The sequence below is a fragment of the Podarcis gaigeae genome (genome assembly GCF_964106915.1).
Source record: "Podarcis gaigeae genome assembly, chromosome: 13".
NCBI lineage: Eukaryota > Metazoa > Chordata > Lepidosauria > Squamata > Lacertidae > Podarcis > Podarcis gaigeae.
The window spans coordinates 43,605,719-43,623,964 of record NC_139689.1 but is presented as its reverse complement, the minus strand read 5'-3'; the positions used below and the strand labels follow the sequence as shown (position 1 = coordinate 43,623,964).

At 45.5% G+C, this 18,246-nt stretch overlaps 1 protein-coding gene across 1 annotated transcript; it reads left to right on the top strand.

Moving 5' to 3' along the window:
• Positions 1-10,716: 10,716 nt before the first annotated feature.
• Positions 10,717-17,301, top strand: CCR10 (C-C motif chemokine receptor 10). The gene is made up of 2 exons (XM_083709735.1): positions 10,717-10,787; positions 16,166-17,301. The coding sequence occupies exons 1-2, from the start codon at positions 10,755-10,757 to the stop codon at positions 17,231-17,233; spliced, it is 1,101 nt and encodes a 366-aa protein (XP_083565861.1). The 5' UTR covers positions 10,717-10,754; the 3' UTR covers positions 17,234-17,301.
• Positions 17,302-18,246: the final 945 nt, after the last annotated feature.

Here is an 18,246-nt window from a genome sequence, read left to right as displayed (position 1 = left end):
TGCTGCGCTCATCTCGTTCTGTAGGCCGAGGGAGCCAGCGTATAGCTTCCGGGTCATGTGGCTAGCATGACTAACCTGCTTCTGGCAAACCAGAGCAGCGCACGGAAATGCTGTTTACCTTTCCGCCAGAGTAGTACCTATTTATCTACTTGCACTTCGTGCTTTCGAACTGCTAGGTTGCCAAGAGCAGGGACCGAGCAATGGAAGCTCACCCCGTTGCGGGGGTTCGAACCGCCGACCTTCTGATCAGCAAGCCAAAGAGGCTCAGTGGTTTAACCCACAACGCCACCCGTGTCCCATCTGTTACAGTATTCTGTTTTAATATCCAGTTGGAAATAACATTCTTCACTGTTATTTTATTGAGGGTGGAGCTGAACTTTACAACCCACTACAACTAGCGGCCTGTTGGAGCGTCTCCACCCCTATCATTCAGCCCAGACAATGAGGTACAGCACCAAGGGTTTTCTGGCAAGTCCCCTCATTACGAGAAGTGAGGTTACAGGGAATCAGACAGAGGGCCTTCTCAGTAGTGGCACCTGCCCTGTGGAACACCCTCCCATCAGGAGATAATCATATGACTTTTTGCAGACATCCAAAGGCAGCCCTGTTTCAGGAAGCTTCTTATGTCGGATGTTTTGGTGTGTTCCTTTTTATTATTATTTCATATTCTTTATTGAAAAATAAAAAGTACTGTGGTAACACAGTCAGATGGGCGGGGTACAAGAAATAAATAATTATTATAATTCAGCTATTTGTTCACAACAGCATCCTAGAGTTTAATTCATGGAGGGGTGGGGTATTTCTGAACCTCTAATAACCTATCTGCGGTATATCAGTGACCTGTGGATATATTAAGCCCCCATGCGATACTCCCTGAAATGGTTAGCTGTATCCATTTATTTAATTTTGCTATTTTGTAAAAAAAAAAAATTATACGCTGCTTGATTGCAAAAACACCCACCCACACAACCACATATGAAAAGATAAAAGAAGAAAATCAAGTGAAAATTGCAGCTGTACTTTAGAACATGCGAAAGTTGCAATTCTAAAACAGATTAAAATTACTTCAGCTTTCTAAGAATCTGGACAGAGTTGTCAAAACAAGAATGTTTTTAGCAGGTGCTGGAAAGAATACAGTGAAGAGGCCTGCTTGATTTTAACAGTTAGGGAGTTCCAAGGTTTCGGTGCTGCCGTACTCAGCGACCGAGTTCTTACAAATGCGGAATGGGTATTTATATGGCAACTGTAGTTGTGCCAATTCCACCGACTGAAGCAGCCGAGTGGGCAAATAAGACGAAATCATAAGTAAACTGGTCCCATGTTGTTAAGGACTGTATATTCTAATATAAGAGAACCTATGTTATTTGATAACTATCCCTGCTGTGGTTGGAAATTCAATCAATTTCCTTTATTCGACCGATAGTCAGAAATAAAACATTACACAATACAGAATTATAAACTAAAACATCATAGGGGTACATAAATAAGGTAGGGCCACAGTACTAGACCTCTCACAGATAACCCATATCAAAGCATTCAGTTATACATTTCCGACACTTGAGTGCCAGGAAAAGGAATTTAGCCACTTGCAAAGTTGTTTGTGGTTGGAAATTATATTCATTTACTACTCGCTCAAGTTTAATGGTATCTGTTATCCATTTGTGTCCTGGGTGCCTTTTCCTCTTTACACAACTCTGCTCAGCCTTCATGTCTGTGATGCTGTTGATATACAGTGGTACCTCGGGTTAAGTACTTAATTCGTTCTGGAGATCCATTCTTAACCTGAAACTGTTCTTAACCTGAAGCACCACTTTAGCTAATGGGGGCCTCCTGCTGCCGCCATGCGATTTCTGTTCTCATCCTGAAGCAAAGTTCTTAACCTGAAGCACTATTTCTGGGTTAGCGGAGTCTGTAACCTGAAGCATATGTAACCTGAAGCGTATGTAACCTGAGGTACCACTGCATACCGTATTTTTCGCTCTATAAGACGCACCAGACCATAAGACGCACCTAGTTTTTGGAAGATGAAAACAAGGGGGGAAATTCGCTGCGCAGCGATCCTGTTTGCTGTCCTGGCTTATGGGATAGCCGCGCACAGCCTCTCCCTGGCAAAGGGAGCCTTCATCCCCTGCCCAGGAGAGGCTGCGTGCGGCTAAGGCTCCCCCAAGAGCCATGCTCCCTTTAAAGAGCGCACAGACTGCACCCACCGCACCCCCTTCCTCCGCCAGTGGGCCTTTGGGAACATGATATATATATATATATATATTTTAATAATATTTTTTATTAGTTTTATGAAATACAGAAAAAAGAATAAAGAGCATATTATAAAAGTAGAAAAGGAAAGTTACAAATTTTTCTTACTCTTTTTTCCAAATCTGTTGGACTTCCCCACGTCCTCCCAACCCTGCATTCTCTGTGATGCATAACGTCTGCAATTTGTTAACTTGTTTCAATACTTATTGTATCTTCCTTTTTATCATGTTACCCAATTTCAAATATATTATGGCCCAAATCATGTACGTTTTCATTTTAACACAATAAAGTTGTTTCATTATTCTATCTCTGACTCCTTGTACCTTAATTTCCATTTCTTTAATTTAACATTACTGAAGCTAGAATTTCCTAAAAGGTGCGTTTTTTAACATTCATACAACTTATAATGTTTTTCCAAATAGTCTTTAAATTTTCTCCAATCCTCCTCGAATGTTTCTTCTCCCAAGTCTCGGATTCTGCCAGTCATTTCGGCCAGTTCCATGTAGTCCATCAACTGCGTGTGCCATTCCTCCAGTGTGGGTAAATCTTGTGTCTTCCAATGTTTTGCAATCAGGATCCTTGCTGCTGTAGTAGCATACATAAAAAAGGTTCTGTCCTTCTTAAGCACTCTCTGGTCCACCATGCCCAGGAGGAAGGCCTCTGGTTTCTTAGGTAAGGTAAATCTAAGTACCTTTTTTAGTTCATTATGAATCATTTCCCAAAAGGCCTTCACTTTCGGGCAGGTCCACCAGAGGTGAAAAAATGTCCCTTCCGCCTCTTTACATTTCCAGCATTTATTATCAGACAGGTGATATATCTTAGCAAGCTTGACTGGGGTCATGTACCACCGGTATATCATTTTCATAATGTTTTCCTTCAAGGCACTACATGCCGTAAATTTCATTCCGGTGTTCCATAACCTTTCCCAGTCTTCAAACATAATGTTATGCCCCAAATCCTGCGCCCACTTTATCATGGCGGATTTGACTGTCTCATCCTGAGTATTCCATTTAAGCAGCAGGTTATACATTCTCGAAAGTAGTTTACTTTTTGGTTCTAACAATTCTGTCTCTAGTTTCGATTTTTCCACCTGGAATCCAACCTTCTTGTCTACTTTAAAGACCTCTTGAATTTGTGCATAATGCAACCAATCTCGCACCTTGTTTTTTAGTTTTTCCAAGCTCTGCAACCTCCAATTGTCTCCAATCTTTTCAATAATTTCCTCATATTTAGGCCAATTGGCTTCCATAGTAGGTCTCTTACGTGCCTTGGCCTCCACCGGTGAGAGCCACCTCGGAGTCTTACTCTCCAATAAGTCTTTATATTTTGTCCAGACCATTAAAATTGCTCTCCTGACAATGTGGTTTTTAAACAGTTTGTGCGCTTTGACCTTGTCATACCACAAATATGCATGCCACCCAAAGGCGTTGTCAAACCCTTCCAGATCTAGGACATCAGTGTTTTCCAGTAAGATCCAATCTTTCAACCAGCAGAAGGCTGCGGATTCATAATATAACCTCAAGTCTGGGAACATGATATATAATGAAATGAAGAACATTTTAAAACTGACTTTTCTCAAGAGGGCTGAATCTTTCCTGCTGGCGATATTAAACAGTGGAATCCCAAAGAAATCCTCAACGGTTTTTCTTTAGGACTGCCATACGTCTGCATTTTCCCAGATTTTACTGGGATTTCAAAGGCAGAAATGATGCTTTGTCAATCGAAAAATTACATAAATTTTTTTGGCGTTTTTGTAAACAAAGCTCAAGAACCTTGGTTAAGGTCTTCTTTAAAATGTTCAATAATTTTTTTGGGGGGGGTTACCTAAAAGAGGTTCAACCATTTTGGGGTCTTCCTTAAAAAAAAAAAGCTCAATAATGTTTCAAAATATGGCAACCCTAATTTATGTATGTCGCTACAGGCAAGGAATCTCTGCACACAGAAATGGAAGTAGGAGAGAACACCCTCAAAGGAAGATGGGTTAATGAAAACCTGGAATACGCAGAGATGGCTAAACTGATGGCGCTGACAAGAGACGCAAATTTAGAATCCTTTGAAGACAACTAAAAACCCTTTACTGTGTATTTAAAAAGGTATTTCCCATATGCGAAGACTACAGCAGGGTTTGAAATGTAAGAAAATAGCAGGTTTTATTAAGAAACATGTTAAAGCTGGGAATGTGTGTTGCTTTGCTGCTTCAAAATGTGCCAAGCCAGCTGTTATGTACTGAGTTGAATAGGATCCAAAAGGCAGCAGCCTGATTGGCCCTAGAACAATAGGATTCAGAATGCAGCAGTCTGATTGGTCCTAGAACAATAGGACCCAGAATGCAGCAGTCTGATTGGTCCACAGGAGCCACCCAATCCAGCTCCAGGTGGAAGTGAATCCGCAACCTGATTGGCCTACAGGAGAACCCCGGAATTAGCCAGTCACGTGGGGCCCATTGTGTAAATAATGTATATAAAGTGGACATTCTGGGGGAACTTCCATTTCCTCCTCACCACTATGAGCTGAACAAAGCACGAAATCCACGAGTATATTTCCCCAGCCTTGTTGCGTTTGGGTGCCATCCTGCCCGTGATGCTGAGGGCTGCAAAGGGTGGTTGTGGAGGTCTGTTCCAGAGTCCCACCTCCTCAAGCTGATACGTGCCGGATGTCAAAAGCCACTTCTTTTCTACCCCGCCATTTCCACTGATGTTTCCTGTGCATTGATGGGGATGATGGGCCTTGAGGGTGAAAGCGAGAACAAAGAGTCCCAGGTGCTTCTGGTGTGTGATGGGGTGGAAGAACCAGCCGCTGTTCATGAAATAACAGCTGGTCCACAGTGGTGGGCAGAAATGCACTACAGCTCTCCACTTACTGAATTGAAGCAAACCTTTTAAAAACAACAACAACAATTTTACTTATACCCCGCCCATTTGGCTTGGCCTTCCCAGCCACTCTGGGTGATGTGCAAGACTAATGCGGCAGGAAAAGAGACTTACAGTGGTACCTCGGGTTAAGTACTTAATTTGTTCCAGAGGTCCGTTCTTAACCTGAAACTGTTCTCAGCGTGAATCACCACTTTAGCTAATGGGACCTCCTGCTGCTGCCACGCTGCTGGAGCATGATTTCTGTTCTCATCCTGCAGGTACTATTTTTGGGTTAGCGGAGACTGTAACCTGAAGTGTATGTAACCTGAAGCGTATGTAACCCGAGGTACCACTGTATTGCAAACACAATAAAAGAACAAACATTAAAAACTTCCCTAAACAGGTCTGCCTTCAGGTGTCTTCTAAAAGTCAGATAGTTGCTTATTTCCTTGGCATCCAATGGGAGGGCACCACTACTGAGAAGGCCCTCTGCCTGGTTCCTGATAACCTCACTTCTTACAGTGAGGGAACCACCAGAAGGCCCACGGAGCTGGACCTCAGTGTCCGGGCTGAACAATGGCGGTGGAGACGCTCTTTCAGGTATACTGGACCGAGACCGTTTAGGGCTTTAAAGGTCAGCACCAACACTTTGAATTGTGCTTGGAAATGGACTGGGAGCCTATGCAGGTCTTTCAGGACCGGTGTTATATTGTCCCAGCGGCTGCTCCCAGTCACCAGTCTAGCTGCCTCATTCTGGATTAGTTGTAGTTTCCGGGTCACCTTCAAAGGCAGCCCCACGTAGAGCGCATTGCAGTAGTCCAAGCGAGAGATAACTAGAGCATGCACCACTCTGGCGAGGCAGTCTGCAGGCAGCTAGGGTCTCAGCCTGCATACCAGATGCAGCTGATACTGTCTTATTAAATAAGACAGTATTGTAGATGATAAAAATGTAAAAAAAATAAATTCTTACCTGCACTGATGATAGTCATTGTTTGGATGGGGGGGGGGCTTTTATCCATTTCTGCAGTCACACAACCAACCAACCAATCAATCAATCAATCAATCATAAAAGGAACAACAAGTCACAGACACAAAAATGAAAAAGCCACACCAATAAAAATGCAAAAAACAGCAAAAACAGATATCACCTCAGATATCACCTCAGAACCAGATATCACCTCAGAACATTGCAATCAGAAACGGAAGGCTTTAATTATGATGGGAGGACTAAATTTTGCTGCTTAAGGGTAAAAACGGGGGTGGGGGGGAGGAAAGCTTATTACTATGTGGGGGGAGTTAAATTTGCTGTGCAACAGTAAAAACGGAAGCTCAGGAGCAGGTTTGGCTTCCGAAGCAAAGTTCGAAAACCAGAACACCTACTTTCGGGTTTGCAGCATTTGAGTTCCGAGTTGTTTGGGAACTAAGCTGTTCGAAAACCGAGGTACCACTGTATATTTTCAGTTGTGAGCTTTACAACTTTTTTTGTGGATAGTTTTCAGAGCGTTTTTTTATAGCTGTGTAGATCTAGCCCCAGAGTGGATGGGGCAACCCAGTCAGATGGGTGGGGCATAATAATGATGATGATGATGGAATAGGATGTCCCTATTTTCACTGGGGTACATGGGTGGCGCTGTCGGTTAAACCACAGAGCCTAGGACTTGCTGATCAGAAGGTTGGTGGTTCGAATCCCTGTGACGGTGTGAGCTCCCGTTGCTCAGTCCCTGCTCCTGCCAACCTAGCAGTTCAAAAGCACGTCAAAGTGCAAGTAGATAAATAGGTACTGCTCCGGTGGGAAGGTAAACGGTGTTTCCGTGCGCTGCTCTGGTTTGCCAGAAGCGGCCTAGTCATGCTGGCCACATGACCCGGAAGCTGCACGCCGGCTCCCTCGCCAGTAAAGCGAGATGAGCGCCGCAACCCCAGAGTCGGCCACGACTGGACCTAATGGTCAGGGGTCCCTTTACCTTTATTCCATTATTATTATTATTATTATTATTATTATTATTATTATTATTATTGGTAAAGGGATCCCTGACCATTAGGTCCAGTCATGACCAACTCTGGTGTTGAGGCGCTCATCTTGCTTTAGGTTGGAAGGAGCAGGGCCCAAACAACGGGAGCTCACCCCGTCGCGGGGATTTGAACCACCGACCTTCTGATCGGCAAGTCCTAGGCTCTGTGGTTTAACCCACAGCGCCACCCGTGTCCTTAATAATGCAATAGGACATCCCTATTTTCATTGGAGAAATGTTGGATAGTATGTAAAGCTCTCAAGCAGAGGAGGCATGCCAGAAATGTTGTTTTTGTTGTTTAGTCGTGTCCGACTCTTCGTGACCCCCATGGACCAGAGCACGCCAGGCACTCCTGTCTTCCACTGCCTCCCGCAGTTTGGTCAAACTCATGCTGGTAGCTTCGAGAACACTGTCCAACCATCTTGCCCTCTGTCATCCCCTTCTCCTTGTGCCCTCCATCTTTCCCAACACCAGGGACTTTTCCAGGGAGTCTTCTCTTCTCATGAGGTGGCCAAAGTATTGGAGCCTCAGCTTTAGGATCTGTCCTTCCAGTGAGCACTCAGGGCTGATTTCCAGCAGAATGGATCGGTTTGATCTTCTTGCAGTCCATGGGACTCTCAAGAGTCTCCTCCAGCACCATAATTCAAAAGCATCAATTCTTTGACGATCAGCCTTCTTTATGATCCAGCTCTCACTTCCATACATCACTACTGGGAAAATGCCAGAAATAAAAGATGTCAAACCTGTTTTTGCTACTGGCAATCCGCACTCAGACAATTGTTGGTATTGGTTTCTCTTTCGGCAACAAAGGGGGCCCCATGCGTTGCTCTGTTGCCAAAGCAGGGAGCTAGCTGGTTCCTCCCCCTTCGTGAAGCTGTTCTTTTAAGAAAGGAGGGCAAGGGTGGCAAGAGTGGGGTGGGATTCATGCCTCTTTCAGGGACAGATGTGGGGGTCTCAGCCCTCCGCTTGTTAAAAAGATGGAGGAAGAAACGCCTCCTTTATTTATGAAGGCCAAGCAGGGATGAGCTCTTCGGAGAATGGGGGAAAGCCCGTCAGGATTATAATTTCCCAAATCCAAAAGCCTATTAAAATTAAAACCAAATTGATTTTTCAGCCGACATCGAGAGAAAAGGAGGGCTCCTCCCCACTGCTGTTTAATCTGCTTGTTAACGGCAATGGATTTTTGATGTCTGTGTGACTGTTTGCTGGGGAAAGGTAATGATGCCCTCCCCCAACAAGCAAAGCACAACCAATCTATAGTGAAATCTGAAATATAGGATTTACATCTGCCCCACATAGGGAAAATATGGGACACTTCCTCACCTCTGTGATCCTCTTTCTTTGTTTTGCTCTGGTGTCAGGTTTTAGATGAGGAATAAGCACCCAGAATTAGGAGGTCAACATTAGACAAATGGAAACAAATATTGCAGTCCCTGAATAAAAATATTGTGGTTCACAGCTCCAGAGAGCTTGAAACAAAAGGTTTACAGTGCTGTTTGAAGCTCACTGAGAACGTTGGTTTTTTTGTTTTTTTGTTTTTTTTGTTAGGAAAGGATATATAATGAACTGGAAAAAAGTTTGTTTGTTTGTTTGTTTTTTAAAGCATTTTATTGAACATAACAACAATATAATATTTTAACAATAAAACATATCTTCCAAAAAAAATCCCTAATTTTTTTCCTCCCCCCCCAAAAAAGACACCCCCCCGGACTTCCCTCGGCTCCTCTCTCTGGTTTTCCGTACTTATAATTCTCTGTATATTGTAAAATTGTAAAGATCCTTAACTTATCTATGTATTATTCATAATAAATTTGTGGGTGTTTATTCAAAACTTGCCAAGGAGTCCAATTCATTTTGTTGTTTCTTTAAGTACTTCATAAAAGGTTCCCATTCTTCTTTAAAGTCACAGTTGTCCTTGTCCCGCAATTTGTGTGTCAGTTTCGCCAGTTCCACGTAATCCATCAATTTCTCTGGCCACAGTTTTTTAGTCGGGGTTTCTTTATTCTTCCATCCTTGTGCTATTAAGACACTTGCCACAGTTGTCGCATACATAAAGATATTCTTAAATATCCTTGGCAGGTCTTTCCCAACAATCCCTAAAAAAAATGCTTCCGGTTTTTTAAACAAATGTTAATTGGAACATTTTCTTCAACTCATTATATATCATTTCCCAAAATTTTCTGATCTTACTGCAACCCCACCACATATGATAAAAAGTCCCTTCTTTTTCCTTACATCCCCAACACATGTTTGAGCCTGTTTTGCACATTATTTGGAAAAAAAATGTTTAAAATAAAGAAACGACACCAGAAGCCTTCTTATTAGGAATTGTAGGTACCGACATCCCAAAGGAACAGAAAAGGCTCTTCATGTATGTGACAACAGCAGTACAGATGCTATTAGCCCAGAGATGGAAAGAAGAAATAGTCCCTACCAGAGAGGAATGGCAAACCAAGCTCTTGGACTACGCCCAAATGGCAAAATTTACCGGAAAGCTCAGGGACCAAGATGACAAAAACTTCAAAAAAGAATGGGGGAAATTTATAATTTATTTAGGAGACCACTGTAAGCAGATGAAAACATTAGCAGGATTTTAATCTCACTTGTAATGTAACAAATACTATGGACAATATGGAGATATATAAAATGTAGATTATGAAATGATATGCAGTTGAAAAAGTAGACAATAGGACCTATGGAGGGGATCGGGGGGTGAGTCTGGAGAAATAGAGGAATCTCTTTGCAGTGGTACCTCTGGTTACGAACTTAATTCGTTCCGGAGGTCTGTTCTTAACCTGAAACTGTTCTTAACCTGAAGCACCACTTTAGCTAATGGGGCCTCCTGCTGCTGCCGCGCCGCCGGAGCACGATTTCTGTTCTCATCCTGAAGCAAAGTTCTTAACCCGAGGTACTATTACTGGGTTAGCGGAGTCTGTAACCTGAAGCGTATGTAACCCGAGGTACCACTGTAGTTCTAAAGGGATCTGTTTCAGGGCTGGCTTTTTTGCTCTGTGGTGGGTGAGAACAGGGAGCATAAATGTTCAACCAGAACACATTCCTCTTACATCTCATAGTGAGAAGCAGCCATGCCTCTGAATGACAGTTGCTGAAAACCGCAGGAGAGGGAGTGCCTTTGCGCTCGGATCCTGCCCTTGGGCTTCTCACAGGTCAGCCACTGCGACAACAGGATGCCAGACTAAATGGACCACTGGCGTCATTTTTCACTGGAAAGAGACGCGATGTGATGGGTTTGAAGTTGTGTCTTCTATACAACATCACATTTTCATTAATCGGCCCTGAGGAGAGGGAAATTCCGCCCCATCATTCTGCACCCACAAACACTCAAAACAGATTTCATAACTTTACTTACAAGGTGGAACTTCCCCCCCCCCACACACACACTTTTAAACTATGTGGGATTCACAACACAAATTATCTCCATCACACGCACCGTGTCGTATCTGCAAAGTAAGCCCAGGCTTGCTAGGTTTAGATGCGGTTAATGCAGCGCTTATTCTTAGCGTGTTTATCTCAGTATCAAGGAGGGGGCGAGCCCTTTCAGAATCAGCCACAAAATCGCTCGGCAGAGCAGCCGGTGTATAAAAAAAAATGAGACAGCCTTCAAGGATGTGACTGCGACATGATGGAGGGCAAAGTGCACGTTGAAGTTGAGGTAAGTGGGAGAGGACTTGCTCTCAAGAGCGACTGGGGTGTACGCTCCTTGCAACCCCCCTTTTGAGAAGAGACGAGCAGGAGGAGAAGTTCATGAAATTACTAGATAGTGGGTAGAGAAATGTTTTCCTCCCTCTCTCTCACAACCGTGGAATCCGTAGATATCCAATGAAGCTGAAGGCCGGAAGATTTAGGACAGATAAAAATAACTTATTCACAGAGTGTGTAGTCCAACTATGGGACTGGCTTGACCAGGACTATCCCCGACTTCGATGGCTTTAAAAGAGGATTAGACAAACTGTGCTAGCCAGGATGGTTATGCTCTGTCTCCATTGCTGGAGGCAGCAATGCTTTCGAATACCAGTTACTGGAAGCCACGGGAAGGGAGGGTGCTCTTGTGTTCGAATCCTGCTTTCTAGTTTCCCACAGGCATCTGGTTTTGCCACTGTGAGAAGAGGATGCTAGACGAGATGGACCATTGCCTTGATCCAGCAGCCTATTATTATGCAGCGAGTGGTGCTGTGGTCTAAACTACTGAGCCTCTCTTGGGCTTGCCGATCAGAAGGTCAGCGGTTCGAATCCCCGCGATGGGGTGAGCTCCCGTTGCTCTGTCCTAGCTCCTGCCAACCTAGCAGTTTGAAAGCATGCCAGTGCAAGTAGATAAATAGGTACTGCTATGTCAGGAAGGTAAATATGGTGTTTCCATGCACTCTGATTTCTGTCACGGTGTCCCGTTGTGCCAGAAGCGGCTTAGTCCTGCTGGCCACATGACCCAGAAAGCTGTCTGCGGACAAACAGCGGCTCCCTCGGCCTGAAAGCGAGAAGAGCGTCACAATCCCATAGTCACCTGACTACACTTAACCACCCAGGGTCCTTTGCCTTTTACCTTTACCTATTATGTTCCTATGGAATCCCAAGGGACAAGCGCAGGATTATTCTAAATTAACCCCACCAGTTTATTCCTTGAGATCCTCCCTGCCATCATAATACTTGTGTGTGTGACTATTTTGTTTGTAACTACAGTGGTACCTCGGGTTAAGTACTTAATTCGTTCCGGAGGTCCGTTCTTAACCTGAAACTGTTCTTAACCTGAAGCACCACTTTAGCTAATGGGGCCTCCTGCTGCTGCCGCGCCGCCGGAGCACGATTTCTGTTCTCATCCTGAAGCAAAGTTCTTAACCTGAAGCACTATTTCTGGGTTAGCAGAGTCTGTAACCTGAAGCGTATGTAACCTGAAGCGTATGTAACCCGAGGTACCACTGTATAATGTGCATTTTTGTGTTTTTATATTGTGAAATGCTGAGTGGTCCTTGGATGAAAGGTGACGTATAAATTTATTAAATAGTGAAATAATAATCATCAGCACAAACATACTGGAATTACTTTGAAAGAGGTTGTTATTGGTAGGCAGTGGGGAGGAGAGGGATAGCAGCCCCACCACCCAGTGACTTGCAAAAAGGGAAAAAGAAATCTACTACCAGTTGAGATTAAGCATCCTGTTGGTCTTTACTTGTCGTTACTTGCAGGTGTCAGTAAAGCAATGTAGAACTACATGAAGAGGTATCTAAAATGATGCATATCGTGGAGAAAGTGAATGGAGGGGATGTTTCGCTCTCTCTCTCATAATACTAGAAAATGGAATCATCCACTGAAGTCGAACTGTAGAAATTCAGAACAGATTCATACATCACACAGTTACACTTTGCAATTTGCTACCCAAAGATGAGGTGGTGATCAGCAGCTTTGTTGTTGTTTAGTCGTTTAGTCATGTCTGACTCTTCATGACCCCCTGGAGCAGAGCACGCCAGGCACTCCTGTCTTCCACTGCCTCCCGCAGTTTGGTCAGACTCATGTTTGTAGCTTCGAGAACACTGTCCAACCATCTCGTCCTCTGCCGTCCCCTTCTCCTTCTGCCCTCCATCTTTCCCAACATCAGGGTCTTTTCCAGAGAGTCTTCTCTTCTCATGAAGTGGCCAAAGTATTGGAACCTCGGCTTCAGGATCTGTCCTTCCCGTGAGCACTCAGGGCTGATTTCCTTCAGAATGGAGAGGTTTGATCTTCTTGCAGTCCATAGGACTCTCAAGAGTCTCCTCCAGCACCATAATTCAAAAGCATCAATTCTTCGGCGATCAGCCTTCTTTATGGTCCAGCTCTCACTTCCATACATCACTGACCAGCAGCTTAGATAGCTTTAAAGGGGGGTGACACCAGGGATGGAGAACCTCCACCCCCAGGGTCAATCCTGGCCCACCAGGGCATCCAAAGTTAACCCTTTTATTGCAGGGAGGGGGATGGAGGCAAAGGTGGAGACGGAGCATTTTCTGGGAGCATTTGTTCAGTGTGCACATCTTCATCCGTTTTGCAAACTAAAAGGTGCGCCCACGTCTAAGCCACGCTTCGCATGCATGTCAAATGTCACTGCCCACTTTCACCATGTTACCCATCCCATAAATCAGAATTCAGAATTCATAAAGCAGAGTGAATAATTGAGTGACCAGGATGCTCACTGGAGCAAGACGGTTTGTGCATATTACACCGATCCTGATCCGACTGTATTGGCTACCAATTAGTTTCCGGGCCCAATTCAAAGTGCTGGTTTTGACCTCTAAAGCCTTAAATGGCTCTGGACCACAATACAGTGGTACCTCGGGTTACAAACTGTTAAGTTGTGGGTGAACATATCAGACAACACAGCGATTCTTCAAACAGCTCTTGTTTATTCACAGGCCAGAACAGAACTGAACTGAAGGGTTCAGCCAGCCTGCTTATATAGAGCTCCACTACAACGCAACAGTAACCATTTTCTGTAACTATCCAATCACTGAACGCCACTTTCAATCCCTTATTTGCATATGTGGACCTGAGTGAATACTATCTACAGTATCCCCCTGCTGGCCCAGGGTGAGAACTTCAGTACATAACACAGATGCTTCAGGTTACAGGCGCCGCTAACCCAGAAATAGTACCTCAGGTTAAGAACTTTGTTTCAGGATGAGAACAGAAATTGTGCGGCAGCAGCAGGAGGCCCCATTAGCTAAAGTGGTACCTCAGGTTAAGAATAGTTTCAGGTTAAGTACGGACCTCCAGAATGAATTAAGTTCTTAACCTGAGGTACCACTGTACCTCAAGGATTGCCTATATTCATATGAACCTACCTGGACCCTGAAATCATCTTCCGAGGCCCTTCTTCATGTGCCTCCCCCTCAAGAGGTCCGGAGGGTGGCAACACGAGAACGGGGCCTTCTCTGCAGTGGCTTCCTGTCTGTGGAATGCTCTCCCATGGGAAGTTTGCCTGGCACCTTCATTATATACCTTTAGGCGCCAGGCAAAAACGTTCCTTTTTAACCAGGCCCTTAAAAGGTAAAGGTACCCCTGACTGTTAGGTACAGTTGTGGACGACTCTGGGGTTGCAGCACTCATCTCGCTCTATAGGCCAAGGGAGCTGGCGTTTGTGCGCAGACAGCTTCCAGATCATGTGGCCAGCATGACTAAGCCAGAGTGGTACCTATTTATCTACTTGCACTTTGACGTGCTTTCGAACTGCTAGGTTGGCAGGAGCAGGGACCGAGCAATGGGAGCTCACCCTCTTGCAGGGATTTGATCCACCAACCTTTTGATCAGCAAGCCCTAGGCTCTGGTTTAGACCACAGCGCCACCTGCGTCCCAGCCAGTCCCTTGGCTGACCTAATCAACATCCTATACCCTTTACAATATGATTTTTGTGGGGAGTGGGCTGTTGGGTTGTTTTTGTTGTTATTATGTATTTTGTGGTTTTATACTGTATCTTGATTTTATTTTGTGAACCGCCCTGAGATTCACAGGTAGAGGGCAGAACAAAAATTCTATTATTATTATTATTATTATTATTATTATTATTATTATTATTATTATTATTATTTATTATTATTATTATTATTATTATTATTATTATTATTATTATTATTATTATTATTATTACCATATTGGCCCGAATATAAGCTGCACCTGAATATAAGCCACACCTTTAATATTAGAGGGGGGAAAGAAAAAATACCCGAATACAATCATACCTCGGCTTACAGATGCTTTAGGTTGTGCGTTTTCGGGTTATGTACACGCCGAAACCCGAAAGTACTAGAACGGGTTACTTCTGGGTTTCTGTGCTTGCGCAAGCGCAGAAGCGCTAAATCATGCTTTGTGCATGCGCAGAAGTGCTGAATTGCGACCTGCGCATGCGCAGATGCGGCACTGCGGGTTGTGAATGCTGCGGGTTGCGAACGTGCCTCCCGCACGGATCATGTTCGCTACCCGAGCATCCACTGTATAAGCTGCTCTGTTCCTGGCTGCATACTGGGGGGCGGGGCTGTGTTGAAGGCGGCCTTTTCCCTTCCTTGCTTCCCAGTCTTGGTTCAGAGGACGGGGGACTACACGCGGGGCGGCCACTGCTTTTCTGCATTCCTGGCGCTATTTTCCCTGTGCTCCTGACTGCATACTGTAGGGCTGTGAATATAAGCCACACTTTTAACTTTTCATGGTTGGAATTTGGGAGAAAAGCGAAGCTCAGATTCAGGCCAATACAGTAATACAGTGGAACCTTGGGTTAAGTACCGTATTTTTCGCTCTATAAGACGCACCAGACCACAAGACGCACCTAGTTTTTGGAGGAGGAAAACAAGAAAAAAAATATTCTGAATCTTAGAAGCCAGAACAGCAAGAGGGATCGCTGTGCAGTGAAAGCAGCAATCCCTCTTGCTGTTCTGGCTACTGTGATAGCTGTGCAGCCTGCATTCGCTCCATAAGACACACACACATTTCCCCTTACTTTTTAGGAGGGGAAAAGTGAATCATAGAATCATAGAGTTGGAAGAGACCACAAGGGCCATCGAGTCCAACCCCCTGCCAAGCAGGAAACACCATCAGAGCACTCCTGACATATGGTTGTCAAGCCTCTGCTTAAAGACCTCCAAAGAAGGAGACTCCACCACACTCCTTGGCAGCAAATTCCACTGTCAAACAGCTCTTACTGTCAGGAAGTTCTTCCTAATGTTCAGGTGGAATCTTCTTTCTTGTAGTTTGGATCCATTGCTCCGTGTCCGCTTCTCTGGAGCAGCAGAAAACAACCTTTAAGTGAGTCTTATAGAGCAAAAAATACGGTACTTAATTCGTTCCAGAAGTCCATTCTTAACCTGAAACTGTTCTTAACCTGAAGCACCACTTTACCTAATGGGGCCTCCTGCTGCTGCCGCGCCGCCGGAGCACGATTTCTGTTCTCATCCTGAAGCAAAGTTCTTAACCTGAAGCACTATTTCTGGGTTAGCAGAGTCTGTAACCTGAAGCGTATGTAACCTGAGGTACCACCATAATAATAAAGCATGATAATAAGCACCCCCTGCTTTGCAGGAGCCGATTGCTTGGATGAATGAGCCAGCAGTCACCACCGAGTGGTACCCGTGGGAATACAACGCATCGCCGCCAGACCTGCCCGAGTTGTGCGAGAAGAAGGCCCTCCGTGCTGTGGCTCACATCTACCTCCCCGTCATGGCCGTCCTCTTTTGTGTGCTGGGCGTCCTGGGCAACGGGATCCTGTTGCTGGTGCGCACCCGCTATCACACGGCCCAGTCCCTCGGGGATGTCCTGCTTTTGCACCTGGCCGTCTCCGACTTGTTGCTGCTCCTCACGCTGCCCGTGGGCGTGGCTGGGATGGTGGGCGGCTGGAGCCCGGGCACCAGTATGTGCCAGGCCTTGCAGGGCCTCCATGCCCTCAACTTCTACAGCGGCTTCCTGTCCCTCATGGGCCTCACCGTGGACCGCTACGTGGCCATCGTGGGGGCACCCGTCGCCCATCGCCTGCACTCCTCCGCCACCTGCTGGGGTCGGCTTTGCTCAGGGCTGGTGTGGCTGCTCTCCACGGCTCTGGCACTGCCCCACTTCTTGTATGCCCGTGTTGAGGACTACGGGGGTGTGAGCCTCTGCAGGGTGGCGGATGTCACAGCGGCCATCAGCCTGGTGCAAGTGGCCTTGGGTTTTGTGCTCCCGTTCGCAGTCATGGCGGCCTGCTACACAGCCATCGCCCGCGCTCTCCTGGCCTCTCCTTGTGCCCAGTCTCTTAAGGCCCTGCGCTTGATTTTGGCCCTGGTCTTGGTCTTCCTGGCTTTGCAGTTGCCCTTCGCGCTGCTCACCGCACTGGACACGGCCGATTTGATGGGACACCAGGCGTCGAGCTGCAAAGTCATCCTCCGCCGGGACTTGGCCCTCCTCATCACCAGTGCCTTGGCCTTTGCCCGCTGCTGTCTGAACCCTGTGCTCCACACCTTCCTGGGCATGCGGTTCCGTAAGGACCTGCAACGGCTGAGCCGGGATATGGGCTGCCTGAGGCAATGGGCGTGCTGCGGTGAAAAGCCTGGCGGTTTCAGGCAGCAAGCATCATTCACCACCCATCTGGAAGGAATCTCAGGAGTGGCACCGTGAAAGAGCAGCACCCAAGTGCCACCCACCCAGGAAGAGTCTTGGCATATTGCAAAACCCACATGCAAACACACACCCATTTCCTGCATTTTTTGGCAATAAAGCCTTTATTTTAGGATGATGCTTTGTCGTTCTTAATTTCACTGTAAGCTGTGAGGACCACATGGGCACTGTATTGTGTGCAATGTGCAGGGTACCCACGTGATCTAGAAAAAACCTGGTCCTTTTCCCTTATGGGTCCATATAGAGTCCTTAAGTAAGTTCCCTATTGGTAGGAGAAAATGACAGAGGCCAACCAGAGAATATTGAGAAGCAAAGCAGCTAGTAAGCCTGATCTTTATTCAACAGGGTCTCCACTCACCACATGCAGGAGGGAGGAGGAACCCAGAACAATGGTGCGCAAGCCCTTATATAGACTTTTGAAACTGCACGCCCTGTAGCTCAAGACACCCCCCCCAAAAAAAATCATACATACATACATACATCACAGAAGGAGGCGGGCCTACAGCAGAAATACATCACAGGAGGCGGTCTACAGCAGAAATCCTGTCTGCCAGGATACCTGATAATGGTCACTGATTGCTTTACCTGGGCAGCCTGACCATTCTCTTGTGATGCTAAATACTTCAATTCCTGAATCCAGGTCACAGGTTCACCCTATTCATACACAAATATGCCCTTAAGACAGGGTTTATAAGCAGAAAGACAAAGAGAAGGCTTTCCCATTTCCTCCCTTCTTACAGAGAAATATATTGAGGTCAGTTTGGGAGAGTCAAAATGACTTCAGGATTGCTCTCCTGTACTATTTCAGACACATGGTTTATATACTGTATTTTCTGGTGTATAAGACTACTTTTTAACCCAGGAAAATATTCTCAAAAGTCGGGGGTTGTCTTATACGCCGGCTACAGCAACAGCTCCTGCAGCAACTCCCCACCAAAGGACAAAACGACAGCAAATTAAATCAGAGGACACCAAGCTCTCTAGATGAAGCAGAAATACGCTTGAAAATTGGC